The sequence below is a fragment of the Populus alba genome, chromosome 8 (genome assembly GCF_005239225.2).
Source record: "Populus alba chromosome 8, ASM523922v2, whole genome shotgun sequence".
Taxonomy (NCBI): Eukaryota; Viridiplantae; Streptophyta; class Magnoliopsida; order Malpighiales; family Salicaceae; genus Populus; species Populus alba.
Window position 1 is genome coordinate 18,429,497 of NC_133291.1, and position 17,250 is coordinate 18,446,746.

Below are 17,250 nucleotides of genomic sequence, written 5' to 3' on the forward strand. Positions count from 1 at the left end.
ACCTCTTATTACCCATGTTATATATTTATCATGCTAACTCATAGTGGTTTTTTTCGATAATTTTTTTTTTTCTCTATTTTATTCCTTTTATATTTAATTGATTGAAAATTATACTACATTATTTTTTTCTTTCTGATTTTTTTTTTCAAGTTGTCATGAACATTTTTTTTTTAAAATAAATTATTTATTATTTTTTTATATAATTAAAATAAAATTAATTAATTTAATTGAGTCAATCAAATCATAGAATTTCTTTTAAATGCCAATATATAAATACTATTTTTTATAAAAAAAATAATACAGCCTCTCAATATAGAGCACATGCCAATCTCTAGTTGATTTACTAAAAAGAAAACTTTTTTCCTTCTTACCATAAAGCACGAGAGAATACAAAATAAATAATTAAATTAATAAATCAGACATATATTAGCATATGCCAAAACAACAATAATAATTATAAGTCACATATGGCTCAAAAATTAAAGTGTTGGTTGGGTGAGTTAATTTATTTCTATCCAATCGTCTTTCATGATTTTTATTTAAGTTTAAAATGATATTTTTAATATTTTTTTAAAATTAAATCAAGTTTTAACTAAGTTAAATAAATCAAATTGCATTTGAAGTTTTTCAAAATATAATATGAGTCAAAACACATACGTGAATAGATTATTTTTTTTTATTTTTTAAAAAATATTTTTATATTAACACATGAAAATGATTAAAAATATCAAAAAATAATTTTAAAAAATTCATATTTTATTAAAAATCCGTGCAAACACAGCCCAAATCAGGGCCTTAATCGATGTGCAAACTGTTTCGAGAATGTCTTCTACTGTTAGGGGGAAAAAACACGGAGCTTGAGGAAAATGACTGAAGATGAGGAATATTTTTACTGTATGCAGGTTGAACTGAGAAGAGATACTTCTGGTTCTAGCCCTAGGGTGTCCAAGAAAACAAAACCCATTAAAAAACAAAGGCTGTGTAGTTTTTGGTTTCATTTATCCACAAATTTATCTCCAATCTTCCATTCGTAGCCTCATAAAAACAGTAGTAAAGTCTACAAATGTAACCTCACATAAGCTAACAAATATCCCTTATCAAAACACAAATCCTCTTTGCATGCAAACTCTCCAATATTCACTCTTAACAAAAGCCAAAAGCTACAGGACCCATAATCCAATCGTTTTTCCCAAGTAAGAAGGTATGTATGATGTAAACACTCACTCTCGTTTTTTCCCATCATGCTTTGCTACATGTTTAGTTTATTCTTGGTTTCACTTTTCATGCTGCTTGTAATGTTGGGAGATAAGAGAAAAGAAAAGAAAGGAACTTTTGTTGTTGGGTGTATTAATCTTTTTGAGGTTTTGGTTTTGGTTTGTCGCGCACCATTTGCTTGGTAAAATGTCACAGAGGGGGTTTGCATGGATATTTGAATTGATTAAATTGGTAAAGGGTTTTGCTTGAGGATAGGTTGGAGAGGTTGTTGTGTGTTACACGTGAGCCCAGATGAGGTTATGATTTGATTGTAAGATAAGATTAAGTATTGGAAATTTTTGTTTCACAGTTGATTGTTTTGATAGTTTTATGAGATATTTTGCAATCTTTTGGAATGTTTGTATTGCTACTACAAATTTTAAGAAGTTACAAGTTGAGGTTTTGTGACTTAACTTTTGTCTGATTCTTGGAAAGATAACCCAGAAAACTGTAACCATGGAGGAACTGGTAACCATAAGTTCCCCCCTTTTTTAAGAAAATATAAATTATCCATCTAAAAAGATGAGAAAAGTTGCAGGAAAAAATAAAATTTTTAAAAGAACCATTGTGCTTGGACACTACTTTCCTTTAGTTAAGTATCGGGAGGAGCATGCTTGAATTTTATCCAAGATTCAGCTAAATCAGATGTAGCTGCCCTCACCACGAAGGCAAAAGAAAGGAGCAAGATTTAATAAATAATTCTAAAACAAAGTTGGTTGGTACCTCCACCTTTTCTTTGAATAAGATGAAGCGTTAGTCCTTTTGATTTTAAAGAGTTGCAGCATAGAATGCAATTGATATATTGCATTACCATGAAATTATCTTTGTTTTCCATAGTTTTGATTTCTTGTTCTTCCTTTGTCAAAGGATTCACCACGAAGTCACACAATGATCTGTTGACACGATGTATATGAGTTTAGTAACATTTTTGTGTTATTTCAAATATGTTTATTTTATTACCAACTTGTATATTCTGCTTATGAATGCCATGAGAGTTTCCCAGGGTCAATTAATTTATCTTGGATATGTGAAAAGTTGTGAGCTATCAAGAATAAGATAGAAATTTCTTAGTTCGATGAAGTTCTTATTTGGTTTTTTGGGATGGGAAAATAAAAATAATTTCAAGGATATAGTTGCTTCATGTCTGTTTTCCAGCAAGGGTCATGTTGTTTCATCACAGGTTCATGTTGATGACATAAAACGTTACTTTCTGGTGATGATCCAGGGATTTGGTATCTGGGGCTTCAGAAGAAAATATCATGAGTGAATTGGAGCAAAGATTAGCGTTCTCTTGTCCTTCAGGGACTGAGGTTTCTCATGATCATTCACTGAAAATTGACGAGAAGATTACTGCAGACTCAGATGAAGAAGCAGACACAGTTCAGGAGCAAATGGGAAAGGAATTAGTTGATTCTCCTCCAGCTGCCAGGGTATCTCATGATTATTTAAACCAGCTGATTATTGCAGATCCAGATGAAGAAGCAGACATAGTTAAGGAGAAAAACAGAGAGGAATCATTTGATTCTCCTCCAGGGAGAATTGACGAGCAGGATATTGCAGCTGCTGGGGTATCTCATGATTATTCAAACCAGCAGATTATTGCAGATCCGGATGAAGAAGCAGACATAGTCGCTGAGAAAAGCAGAGAGGAATCATTTAATTCTCCTTTAAGGAGAATAGACGAGCAGATTATTGCAGCTGCTGGGGCATCTCATGATTATTCAAACCAGCAGATTACTGCAGATCTAGATGAAGAAGCGGGCATGGTTAAGGAGAAAAGCAGAGAGGAATTATTTGATTCTCCTGCAGGGAGAATTGACCAGCAGATTATTGCAGCTGCTGGGGTATCTTGTGATTTTTCAAACCAGCAGATTACTGCAGATCCAGATGAAGAAACGGACATAGTTAAGGAGAAAAGCAGAGAGGAATCATTTGATTCTCCTTCAGGGAGATTTGACGAGCAGATTGTTGCAGATGCAGATGAAGAAGGAAAAATAGTTACAGAAAAAATGGGAAATGAATTTTTTGATTCTCCTTCATGGGCTGATATTTCTCATGATCGTTCACGTAGAACTAATGAGCAAATCATAACCGACTCAGATGAGGATGCAGACATAGTTGAGGAGCAAATGGGAAGGGAATTAGCAGACATGGTTAAAGAGCAAATGGAAAAGGAACTATTTGATTCTCTTTCAGGATTGGAGGTTTCCCATGATCATTCACAGAGTATTCATGAGCAGATTATTGAAGACTCAGATGAAGAAGCGGATTCTATCAATGAACAAATTGGAGAGGAATTGTTTGATGCTTCTTCAGGTAGAATTGATGGCCAGGTTATTACAGACTCGGATGAAGAAGGAGACATGGACACAGAGCAAATAGGAAATGACTTGTTAGAGTCAGATGCATTGGCTGCTCTTTTGAAAGCAGCAAGTAGTGCTGGTATGGATGGAGGCAGAGTTGCAATAACCTCTGCTGATGGTTCCAGGGTATTTTCTCTAGAACGTCTTGTTGGTTCAGATTCCCCATTTCGAATTGTGAGACCTGCTCCGCTGTCTGAAACAGTCGAGGATGTACCAAAGAATGATTTGAATGAAGAAGATAAGAAGGTGATTGAGAAGATACAGCAAATTGCAGTGAAGTTCTTGAGGCTTGTCCAGCGACTTGGACAATCTCCTGAAGATTCCATAGTTGCACAGGTGTTACACAGGCTGGTCGTGGCTACAAGGGCACATGTTAATCAAGAGTTCAGCCTTGAAAATGCTGAGAAAATGGCCATGCAGCTTGAAGCAGAGGGGAAAGATGATTTAGATTTCTCTTTGAGCATTTTGGTTCTTGGGAAAACTGGAGTGGGAAAGAGTGCGACCATTAATTCTATTTTTGGTGAGAAGAAAGTTGAGATCAATGCATTTGAGCCTGCCACAACTATGTTGAAGGAAGTTGTTGGAATCGTAGATGGAGTTAAAATCCGAATCATTGACACACCAGGTCTCAGGTCCTCTGTGAAGGAAGAAGCTATCAACCGGAAAATACTAGCATCTATAAAAACCTCAATAAACAAGTTCCCTCCAGATGTTATCCTATATACTGATCGGCTAGATACCCACTCACTAGATCTCAATGATTTACCGATGTTAAGATTGCTTACTAAATCTCTCACTTCATCAATATGGAAAAATTCTGTTGTCACTCTGACTCATGCCACTTCTCCTCCTCCTGATGGACCATCCGGGTCTCCCCTAAGTTTTGAGATGTTTGTTGGTCAACGATCGCATGCTATTCAGCAAGCCATCAGCCAAGCGGTTGGTGATCTGCGTCTGATACATCCAAGAATGATGCATCCAGTGTCACTTGTTGAGAACCATCCACTGTGTCAGAAGAATGAAAACAGTGAACATATCCTTCCAAATGGACAAAGTTGGAGACCACAATTATTACTGCTATGTTATTCATTAAAGATTTTATCGGAAGCAAGTTCTATAGCCAAGCCTCGAGATCCTTTTGATCACAAGAAGCCTTTTGGTTTCCGTCTCCGCTCTTTACCTTTACCCCACCTGGTGTCTTCTCTATTGCAGTCTCGCCCTCATCCTAAACTCACTGCTGATCAGGGAGGAGACGACGTTGACTCTGATATTGACTTGGTGGATCTATCAGATTCTGATGAAGAAATTGAGGATGAATATGACCAGCTTCCACCATTCAAGCCTTTGAAGAAATCTCATGTTGCGAAGCTCACAAAAGAACAAAGGAAAGCTTATTTGGAGGAGTACGATTATCGGGTGAAACTCCTTCAAAAGAAGCAGTGGCGAGAAGAGGTGAAAATGTTGAAGGGGATGAAGAAGAAAGGCAAAGATGGTTATGATGGCATTGGTGAAGATGTGGACCAGGAAGATGTCGGTCCTGCCACTGTTCCGGTTGCTATGCCTGACTTTGTTCTCCCACCCTCCTTTGACAGTGACAATCCTTCTTACAGGTATCGAGCATTGGAGCCCACTTCTCAGTTTCTTGTGAGGCCAGTTCTGGACTCCCATGGGTGGGATCATGATTGTGGGTATGATGGTGTTAGCCTTGAAAGAAATCTTGCTGTTGCGGGTCAGTTTCCAGGTGCATTTGCAGTTCAAATCACAAAAGACAAGAAAGACTTTAATATCCACTTAGATTCTTCAGTTTGTGCCAAGCATGGAGAAAATGGATCAACGATGGCAGGATTTGATATTCAGAATGTTGGAAGGCAGCTTGCCTACATCCTGAGAAGTGAAACCAAATTCAAAAATTTCAAGATGAACAAAACATCAGCTGGAATATCCTTCACTGTGTTGGGTGAGAATGTAGCCACTGGAATCAAAATTGAGGATCAGATTGCTGTTGCAAAGCGCTTGGCTTTGGTAGGAGCTGCTGGTGCTGTGAGATCTGGAGGCGATACAGCATATGGAGCCAACTTTGAAGTGTGTCTCAATAGTAAGGATTTCCCTATAGAGAAGGATCGATCCACATTAGGTTTGTCCTTGATGAAGTGGAGGGGTGATTTGGGTCTGATGGCCAACTTGCAGTCTCAGTTCTCCATTGGTCGGAATTCCAAAATGGCTGTTCGTGTCGGAATGAACAATAAGCGAAGTGGGCAGATCACCATCAAGACAAGCAGCTCAGAAATGCAAGTTGCCCTCATCGCTATTGTTCCAATCGTAACATCCCTCTTGAGGAGTATCTATAATGGTTATGCTGCAAGCAACTCACACGCATTAGACTACTAGGTAGTTTTTTCCATATACCGTTATTTGTTAGAACTTCAATTTTGAGAGGGTAGACATCTAGCAAAAAGATAGTCAAAGTCTCACATGCCTGAATGATTATTATGATTATGATTATAGCAGCTTTATCCAGTCTGCAGGACATTCAATTTAAATCTATATTTTTTGGCTGAGCTCTTAAATAATAAGCTGAATCCTTCTCGTTTTGTTCCTTGAATTGGTTCGTTGATTCTTTCGATTCTTAGTTTTAATGTTCTTGCTATCAATCACATATCCAGGTGAAAAGCAAAGCAGCAAGAAAAAGGGATTTTTGGTGGCTATTTTTTGTTTACGAGGAAAAAGTAAAAAGTACGTGTGATTATTTTTTTGTTTGATTTGATTTTTATTTAAAATACAACTAAACTGAAAAAAAAAAACCAAAATCAAACTAAAATCAATTTTATTTGACTGGTTTTGATTTAATTCAATTATTTTCAGTCAAAAACTGAAAAACCTATATTGTATCATAATGCTAGAAGCTATTATGCTAGTATTTAGCTAAGCAATGTAATAAAATTTGGGGGAGAGAAATGATGTTAAGTAGAGGAAAGTAAAAAAACGAGAAAACTAAAAATTTAAAATTAAAAAAATCGAATCATGAAAAAAAACCGATTAGAATATTTTAAAAGATATTTAGTTTGGTTCGGTTTTTGTTTAATAAGCCTGAAACTGAAAAATCAAACCAAACTGAAATCAAGCCTATTAAAATAGTATTAAAAACGCTAAAAAAAATAGTATAGTTTCTGGTTTTTAATATAAAATAACCAAACCAAATAAAACATAACCAAAATCGGTTGGTTGGGTTTTGATTTTTAATATAAAATAACCGAACCGAACCAAAACCGGTCGATTTAAACCAATTTCAGTTTGGTTTTTTTTTTTTTTGTATTTTATAAAATTTCAGTTTGGTTGTTTTTTAGGTAAAAACCAAACCGAACCGAAAATGATCACTTTTAATGATAAGCTAATGAAAAAAGTGCTTTAAGAGATGCTCATAAAACATGTTAATTATTATGTTTTGTTTAATTGCCATCATTCATTGTATTATTACGTTCTGTTTAATTGTAATTGTCATTGTTCATTCATCATTCATCTAAAAGAGTTTTTGTTTCCTACTAGTTTTATTGTGTCTTGGGATTGTGTAAATTGATCCTGTACCAACTAGTTTCAGAGCATTAGGCCTTAAGAATCAAAGTATAGCACCAAATACTTGTTCTCAAGATCTGAAAAGAGTGGAAGACAAGATTGATGAATCCATTACAACTATTAATAGGAACCATTACCAAATATATGACAAGGTTGTGCAACTTTTTGAAGTACATGGACAACAGTTAGAAGAATCTAAGATCAATAATGAAATTGGATTTGAGAAATTAATCTTAGGCTAGAGAAGCTTCAAGAATTACTAAGGAACTTACCTGCCATCAAAGTCCAAGAAAATGAAAGTCACAAGCTAATGTTGGTGAAACTAGTGCCTTTCACAACAATCAAGAAGGCTATCATAATAGCTATGCTTCTAAAAGTTGTGGAGCTAGTGACAGTGGTTATTATTCTTATAAGGTACATAAACCTAAACAAGATTTCTCTAGTTTTGATGGGAAAGATGTTCATAAATGGATTTATAAGTATAATCAATACTTTGAGATTGAAAAAATAGATGAGAATGAGAAACTCAAACTAGCCTTTTATTATTTGGATGGAATGAATCTTTATTAGCACCAAAACTTTATATGGAGTAAAGGAGTACTGAAGGTTGCAAGTAGTGAATATGTATAGACTATTTAGCTATAGGTTCGAGGGGAAGTATGATCCTTTTGAAGAACCTATAAACCTGAAACAACAGGGATATTTGAAGACATATATTATGGATTTTGATATTTTGTGGAATAGGACAGATGTGGGGGAGAAGTAAGCACTGGTAATCTTAATTGGGGATTTGGAAATAGAGATTAAAAACCCTATGAAGATGTTTAAAGCCAAGCAACTAAAACAAGCCTACAACTTAGCTAGACTTTATATCAATACCCTATCTTATAAAAGAAACCACCCTCACACTACTAAATAGACAGCCTAACCCCATTTACTCAACATCTTAAATCACACAACAACACCACTTATCGAATTTCTTTTATTCTCAAAATGCCACAAAACACAATATCATTACCCCTAATCCAGCTTTTAAGAATCTGACAAATATCCTAACCCAAAGCAACATCAACAAGATAATCAATAGACCTTTCAAAAGTTTTAAAAGTAGGGAGTTTGATGATAGAAAGGTAAAGGGCTTGTGTTTTTGGTGTGATGATAAATTTGTACCTAGTTATAAGTGTAAAAACAAGAGGTTATACTTTTTGTATGTGATTGAAGATGAAGGTGACATTGATAGGGAGCCTGCAGAGGAAAAAAAGGATAATTATGATCATATAAGTCCACATATATATATATATATATATATATATAAAAGGGAGCATTGGTTGGCACACGTTAAGGGTGACTGGTAAAGTGGACAAATAACATATTTACATCATGATATATTCATGAAGCACATACAAATGTATTAGTTTTATGATTGTTAATAAACTACAATATCAATTAAATGGCATAAAGCCAATTACAGTGGGAGTTGTTAATGATAGGAAGATGACTTGCAATGTTGTATATAAGAACTTCCAGTGAAAAATACAAGGTGTTGAGTTTGTAGTAGATGTATTTGTTGTAGAACTAACTAATTATGATACGATATTAGGAATACAATGGTTGGCCTTACTTGGTGATGTCTCATGCAACTATAAGGATATGTAGATGTCTTTTAACTAGAAAGGGTAGCAAGTCTTGCTAAAAAAGGACAATCTTACTCAACTACAAACCATTAGATTCGATCAACTTGTGTAGTTTGAGAATACTAAAGAAAGAAATATGGAGCTTTTGTGCTATAACTGCCACTTTGTCACCAGTTGGAGTAAACAATCTTGCACTAGAAAAACTATTAAAGACATATGTTGAAGTTTTCAAAGAACCAAATGCTTTGCCTTTAGTTAGATCACATGATCACCGTATTCCACTGAAAGAATGGATTATAACTTGTGAATTTAAGGCCATACAAGTACTTAGGAATTCAAAAGGATATCATGGAGAAACTGATTGGAGAAATGCTAGAAACTGGTATAATTTAGAATAACACAAGTCCCTTTCCATCTCTAATAGTGCTAGTGAAAAAGAAAGATTACTCTTGGAGACTTTGTGTGGATTACAAGGCATTTAACCAACTCACTATTAAAGATAAATAACCCATACCTTTAATAAATGAACTCTTGGAGGAGTTAACTGGTGCTACTATCTTCTCAAAGCTGAATCTAAGATCAGGCTATCATCGAATCTGAATGATACTAGAAGACATCTATAAGACAACCTTTAGAACCCGTAATAGTCATTATGAGTTTATGTTGATGCCTTTTGGTTTCACAAATACACCAGCCATTTTCCAAAACCTAATGAATGAGGTTTTTAGGCCTTAGTTTAGGAGATGCATACTAGTTTTCTTTGACAACATATTAGTATATAGTCAGTCCATGTATGGCCATTTAAAGCATCTCTAGATAGTGTTCCAATTGTTATTACACCATCAACTAGTTGCTAAATTCAATAAATGTGTCTTCTGTAGTGATAGGGTGGAATACTTGGTCATATAATCTCTTTGGAAAGAGCGACCACAAATTCATAAAAAATTAAAGCCATTATAGAGTGACCTATACCTAAGAACATCAAGCAAATAAAAGGTTTCTTAGAATTAACAAGGTGTTAAATGAAGTTTGTTCAAGGGTATGGTTCAGTCCATAAACCATTGACTGAATTGCTCAATAAGGATGCCTATCATTGGAATGAAGTTGTCATAACAATTTTTAATCATCTCAAAAGGGCTATGTCACAACCACTAGTACTAGCACTACCTAATCTTAACAAAATTATTTTTTGTTGAAATAAATGCTTTTGGTGCAAGAATTGAGGCAATTTTGATGTAGGAAGGTCACCCAATTACATTTATTAGCAAGATATTGGGCCCTAAACATCAAGCCTTATCCACTTATGAAAGATAGATGTCAACAATACTTTATGCAATAAGTAAAGGACACCACTACCTATGAGGCAGACACTTCAAAATTAGAATAGATCACATTAACCTCAAATATTTATTGGATCAAAAGGTAAGTTGTTCATCTCAACATTTATGGATGACTGATTAGTACTTAAAAGTGCATATTTATCAAGGTTTTATATCATCATTTTGCACTTAAAGTATCAATAACTCCTTAACTAAAGCATGTTTTATAATAACAAGTCTAATACTATAAAATGTCTTAATATATGGTAAATGTTCATCTTAAATGCAGGCCCATCACATAAATCAAAGGATTGATTGATGAGTTCAAGTATGGAAATTGAAAGGACAAAGAGAGGGCCAAACTTAGAAAATAGATGTTGGTGCAGTCCAAACTGGAACACTGTTGGGTAATTAGGTCATATCTCGAGTTCTAGATGTCCAAATGACCTCAAAGTTTTACACAGATTCAGTAAGACATAGGCTTACAACTTTCATGTTTTCATCAAGATCTAAGAAGGCCGTTTTCAAGTTCAAATTATAGGAATAACAGAGAAGTCCTAATTTGTCCTGCAACCCGAACAATGTTCAGTGTTTGGCCCATATCTGGAGTTCTAGAAGTCCAAATGACCTCAAATGTTTACACAAATTTGTTAAGACAATTTCCTGCAACTTTCATGTTTTCAAGTGGACCCAATTTTGATGTTAACATTTTCATTTTATTCAGACAAGAAGATAAGGATTTTCACAAAGTCAAAAGTTGGCCACCCACTCAACAATTAGTCATCAAATCAATAATTCTAAATTTTGGCCTATAAAAGGAGGCATTTGCCATGTATTTAGGGGCTTGGTTGTTCAAATCAAGTTCATGCTCTTTATTTCTCTCTTTATATTTTTTTTTGTAATTTTTAAGTTTTGCTTTCATTAATATCTTGTTTATGCTTTTCCTTTCCTTTCCTTTCCTTAGTTAACTTGTATTTTCTTTATGTTCTTGTTTTGTTTATTTATGTTTCTCTTCTTCATTATGTTTAACTAAGTTTATTATGTCAAGGTGAAAAGGTTACACTAATGGTGTAAACTCAACATGGACCTTAATGTTTAATATTAACATGTCTTATCTTTTTATCTTACTAATTCTTAATACCTTGCTTGTTAAATGGTTAATCTAGATTTGTGTTGTATAATACTTGGTACAACAAATGCTTGGCACTCTCATAGCCCAATTGTATGGTATTACATATACTTGGGCTATGAAAGAAACTTGATTTGTTGTTAACATTAGTTAACATCATGAATTCCTGACAATATTTAAAATTTGGTGTTATATAAATAAGATAATTAATATGATTATGTTAATAATTTATAATGAGTTATTAATGACAAATCATCTGATTGGAACCTCCTTTGTGTGTGGTTTCCAGTTGAATAATAAGAGTTTATAATATACTTATTTGAAATATCATTAGTGGATCCTCTAACCTTGACATTTGTTTATCATTGTTTAATCCTTACATTAATCTTTCATCTCAAAATTCTCATTAATTTCTTCATTGTCTTCTTTTATTATTATTATTACTATTACTATTACTACTACTACTAGTATTATTATTATTATTATTATTATTATTATTATTTACATTCTGTTTATATTATATAATATATCTCTTTGATTTTTTCATAAACTCAGTATATAGGCTGTAAACCTGTGACCCGATCTTTTAGATCATTCTCAGGTATAACAATGCCACGTACTGAGTATTATTATTATTGTTGTTGTTGTTGTTGTTGTTGTTGTTTTTGTTGTTATTATTGCTATTATTATTGTTGTTGTTATCTTGTTATTTATAATTTATACAATTAACCTCTCTGTGGTTCGACCCCGGTCTTGCCGGGTTATTTATTACTTCGACACTCCTACACTTGAGAGAAGACATCAATCTTTTGGTCGTGTCAAGTTTTTGGCGCTGTTTCCGGGGAGGTAAATTCTTGTACAAATTATAGTATTTATTTTGTTTTCTCTTTTCACTTTTCTTGTATCTAACTTTGTTTCTTTTGTGTTTGTTTCTTTTTGTTTTGTTTTTTTCTTCCCTTTATTCTCTTTCTACACGTGCATGAGTGTTTGGTCACGTACATTAAGTGGTAGACTTTGTAGGGTATCCTCATCATTTTCAAAAAATATAGCCGAAGAAGATAACCAGTCACTTCATAATGAGAATAATCGTGTTAAGACACTTAGAGACCATATGAATCCCACAAGAACAAGTGCACCCTTATGCATAGTTTTCCCTCCTGATGCATCCCATTTTAATTTTAAGCCAGACATTATTCAATTTTTACCTTCTTTTCATGGCTTAGATTTAGAAAATCCATACTTGCATTTGAGAGAATTTGAAGAAGTTTGTAACACCTATAATGACTTAAATTGTAGCATGAATACCATTAGATTAAAGCTTTTTCCTTTTTCATTAAAAGATAAAGCTAAAACATGGCTACAAAATATTAGGTCAGGATCCATTCATGCTTGGGATGAAATGCAACAACAATTTTTAAAGAACTTTTTTCCATCTCATAGAACCAACTCTTTCAAAAGACAAATCACCACTTTCACTCAAAAACCAGGTGAAACATTTTACCAATGTTGGGATAGATATCGAGACTTGCTTAATACTTGCCCTCATCATGGTTTTGAAACATGGAGATTGGTTTCATAATTTTATGAAGGATTAACACCTAAAGATAGGCAAATGGTTGAATTGATGTGCAATGAAACTTTTAAAGATAAAAACCCTAATGAAGCAATGGAGTACCTAGACTTGCTAGCTGAAAATGCGCAAAATTAGGACACTAAGGGCACTTATGAGGCACCAAGTAAAACCCAACCTCATACATCTAGTGGAGGTATGTATAACCTTAGGGAAGATCATGACCTCCAAGCCAAGTTTGTATCTTTAGCTAGAAAAGTCGAGGCACTAGAATTGAAAAAGAGTGGTCAATTAAAATCTGTTCACGACATTGTGTGTCAAATATGTGAATCAAATGAACATGCAACCAATGACTGTCCAACTTTGCCTTCTTTCAAGGAATGCCTCCATGAACAAGCCTATGCTTTAAACAGTTTTCAAAGGCCCAATCATAACCCATACTTGCAAACATACAATCTTGGTTGGAGAAATCACCTAAATTTTAGTTGGAGGAGTGATAACAATAATGCACAAACTTCACAACCATCGTTTCAAGCACACCATAATTTCTAAAATTCTTATGGATATGCACCTCCTTATGATCCACCTCCTAGAAGAAATCTTGAGGAAACATTGCATGCATTCATTGAAAAGCAAGAGGCAATCAACACTCAATTTGCTCAAAGCATGACAAATTTTAAAGATGCTCTTGCAAAATTAACATCTGCTCTCAGTTTTCAAGAGAAAGGTAAGTTTCCATCTCAACCACAGCAAAATCCAAAGGGGCAATACAATGCAAATGCAAGTAGTTCCGGAAGCCAACACATGGATCAAGTCAAATCAGTCATCACTCTTCGTAGTGGTAAGGTTATTGAAAACCCCACTCTTGAACCTTGTGAGAAAGATGATAAGTCAATCTCTGAGGGTAAGGAAGGGGTTGAATCTGAATATTGTGAAGAAAAGACTGATTCTTTGCCAGCACTTCCATTTCTTCATGCCATGACCAAACAAAGGAAAGTCAATCATAACTCTAAAATCTTTGAAAGTTTCAAACAGGTAAGGATCAATATACCTTTGTTGGATGCTATTAAACAGGTTCCTTCCTATGCTAAATTTTTGAAAGATCTATGCACTGTGAAGAGAAAACTGAATGTGAAAAAGAAAGCCTTTTTAGCCGAACAAGTAAGTGCCATTCTTCAAAACAATAATGCTTTGAAATATAAAGACCGTAGTTGTCCTATAATTTCTTGCTTTATTGGAGAACATAAAATTGAAAGAGTCTTACTTGATCTTAGAGCTAATGTGAATTTACTTCCATATTCAGTTTTTCAGAGTCTCAATCTAGGTGAGTTAAAACCAACTTCTGTAACTCTTTTACTTGCCGATAGATCTGTAAAAGTGCCTAAAGGAATAATTGAAGATGTGTTAGTACAAGTCGATAAATTCATTTATCCTGTGGATTTTATTGTCTTGGACACGCAACCTGTTGAAGCATGTAATTCATTTCCTGTTATTTTAGGACGTCCGTTTCTTGCAACTTCTAATGCATTGATTAATTGTAGGAATGGACTCATGAAGTTATCTTTTGGAAACATGACATTGGAGATGAATAATTTCAACATTTACAAGCAGCCTGGAGATGATAATGGTTTACAAGAAGTAGATCATATTGAAGAATTAGTTCATGATCAACTTGAATCTACTTTGAGTAAAATTGAGTTGGATGAATCTGAAAATTTACAAATGATTTATTCTCAGGAAGAAATCGCGAATGAAAAAGACACCAAAAATGTTGATGCTGATCTTTTGTCAAGAGTGACAACAGATTTGACATCTGACATCCCACCAATCAATGATTACTCTCTTGACAAATCCTTACTTTCTCTTAGTTCAATGCCTTGGTTTGCTAAAAATATCAATTTTCTTGTTTCAGGAGATTTGCCAGCTCACTGGAGTACTGAAGACAAAGGAAAGTTTTTGAACGAAGCGAAGAACTTTTATTGGGATGACCCTAACTTATTCAAATATTTTCCTGATAAAAAATTTCAAAGATGCATTCCTGACAATGAGGTAAGTAGTGTCATTAAACTTTGTCATTTTAAAGCATGTGAGAGTCAATTCTCATCAAGAAAGACGACTGCAAAAATCTTACAAAAAAGATTTTATTGGCCCACCATGTTCAAGGACACGCATGCATTCTGCAAAACTTGTGAAAATTGTCAAAAAGTTGATACTGGTCAAAAAGTTTAGCTTTATAATTCTCAACTCTATTTATTTCCTGAAAAAAATAAGATCAAGATGAAGTGGTCCATTTATTTTGAAACATGTGTATCCTTATGGGGCCCTTGATATTGAGAATTCAAAGAATGACAATGTTTTGAAGGTAAATGGACATCGTTTGAAAGCTTACTTTGATGAGTTTCCTGGTGAAAATGAATCAATTGGTTTGAATGATCTTTTAGATAAAGGTTGATTATTTTATTTTTCTCATATTTTTTTTGTGTGTTCCTTTTTGGTGTGACTTTTGTTTTGCTAGTTTCTCTCACCCCGGTCAAATGGCGGATAACGGTACTCCGTGACTCTTAAGTCGGTTCTTTTAATTTCCCATGATAACTGATATCTGTGTATATAATTGTGCAATTCTTTGCTCTTTCTTCTTTCTTTGAATCTCTCATCCAATTCTCATTTGAAAATGGACACCACTCTTGAAAAAATGAAAAAGTATTTTCCCGCTCTACCTCAGAATGCGATTACAAAAATTTACCGTGCTAGATGTGCAAGATTGAGGTTGTTAATGAATCATGGAATTCCTAAAGATATTCGTTGGCTAATTGAAGCAAAGGTCCGGTTATCAGGTGAGTCCTCCAATTCTTTCATTTCACACATGCCTGGAATAGGTAAAAGCACTTTTGCAAAGAAACGTCGTGCAAAACAACTACAAGTCTGTCACAGATGTGCCAGATGGACTTGTAAGGCGACATGTCGTTCTTTAGGAATGGTATCTGTAAACCGTGAAGATAAAATACAATTCATTAAGGATGGCCTGAGTAAGGGGTCTTTAGATAATTTTCTATTGACTCTTAAGACGTACCCTAGTGGAGATGTGCATCGTGCAATTTATGATTTATGGCCCCAATTTTATAAAGAACATGCTTGACTTAATCTTGGGGATCTGACTAAAAAAGACCCTGTTTGCCAGTTTTTAAGCAAAACTAAGAAAATTCATAAACAAGCAATGTAAGTTCTCTAAATGCACACAGGTAATCCAATTGCAATGTTTCAGTTTTTCCACAAATTTAACCAAGCTTTACAATTAATTAAGAGGACCGAGTATTCAATGCCAATAAACAAGCCTAAAATTAAGGTAATTCACTTTGCAAGGCAGACTATATATTTTATTTGTTTATGGATTTATTTATGGGTAAGCACAAAGAATAATATTAATGCTAAATCTTGGTTAACAAGTTCATAAATATACCATGAATCATGATATTCAACTACTAAAATAATTTCTGATTAGATGACATGGCAGTGAAGGATGATGTGGAAGTTGACATGGCAAGAAAGATGACAAGGCGAAATCTGCTTACGTGGCGACTCAGTAAGGTGGCTGATGTGGCTCTAGAGTGCTAAGATGGTAAATGACGTGGCAAGGTTAATAAATTTTGCCTTAAATGTCTTCTATGGTTGCTGAGTTTTCGAGGTTGCTGAGTTTTCTTGTTGCTGTTGTTGGCGGCGACTGTGTAAGGAGGTGTGGCTGCTGAAGACGAAGACTATTGTGGGCATTAAAGGTGGTTGTTGCTGCTGTTTTGTTTGTTGCTGAAGACAAATCTTCTCTTGTTTCCTACAGTGTCACTCTATTGCCAGTGAGCTCGAAGGCGACAAATGACTGGTTGTGGTTGTTGTTGTTAACGGATCTGTTGTGAGAGTTTGCTGGTGCGAAATGGTGTCTAGATGACAGATTTACTGTTGTTAATGGAGAAGATGAATTTGGTTGAGGCGTTGCCGTTGGAAATTTCCATATTGTAGTTTTGATGATGAGCAATGTTTTTTTTTTTTTGCCTGAAATCAAAACAAGAAACTTTTTTTTCCAGATCACACTTAAAATTCCACTGCATCTAGGGTTATAAATAGTAATGAATTTGATCAAGCATAAGCATATAAATCATTTAATTATAAGAACAATTAAAATCCTAGCTTTGATATCAAGTTTGATGTAGAACAATGAACAAAAAGAATTAAAGTATAAAATAAATAAGCTTTTAGAGAAAAAAGCTAAGAATTGAAAGCAAAGAAAAAGAAGAATGGGGATTGGAAATATGCAAATTTACAATATTTTTAATTAATCATCAAAATTGTCTCATAAAATGAAAGAGAAATATATAAATAGCAAAACCCTAAAACATCTCACTATTGGGCTCAACACATCAAT

The 17,250-nt window shown here is 34.2% G+C and overlaps 1 protein-coding gene across 2 annotated transcripts; it reads left to right on the forward strand.

Annotated features, from left to right (window-relative positions):
* The first annotated feature begins 821 nt into the window (after positions 1-821).
* On the forward strand, positions 822-6,219 carry LOC118032837 (translocase of chloroplast 159, chloroplastic). 2 transcript variants are annotated; one of them, XM_073410971.1, is made up of 2 exons: positions 822-1,201; positions 2,435-6,219. In XM_073410971.1, the coding sequence occupies exon 2, from the start codon at positions 2,514-2,516 to the stop codon at positions 6,003-6,005; it is 3,492 nt and encodes a 1,163-aa protein (XP_073267072.1). In that variant the 5' UTR covers positions 822-1,201; positions 2,435-2,513; the 3' UTR covers positions 6,006-6,219. The 2 variants fall into 2 exon arrangements, with proteins under 2 accessions (XP_073267072.1, XP_034893502.1); XM_035037611.2 differs by having other exon boundaries at positions 2,480-6,219.
* Positions 6,220-17,250: the final 11,031 nt, after the last annotated feature.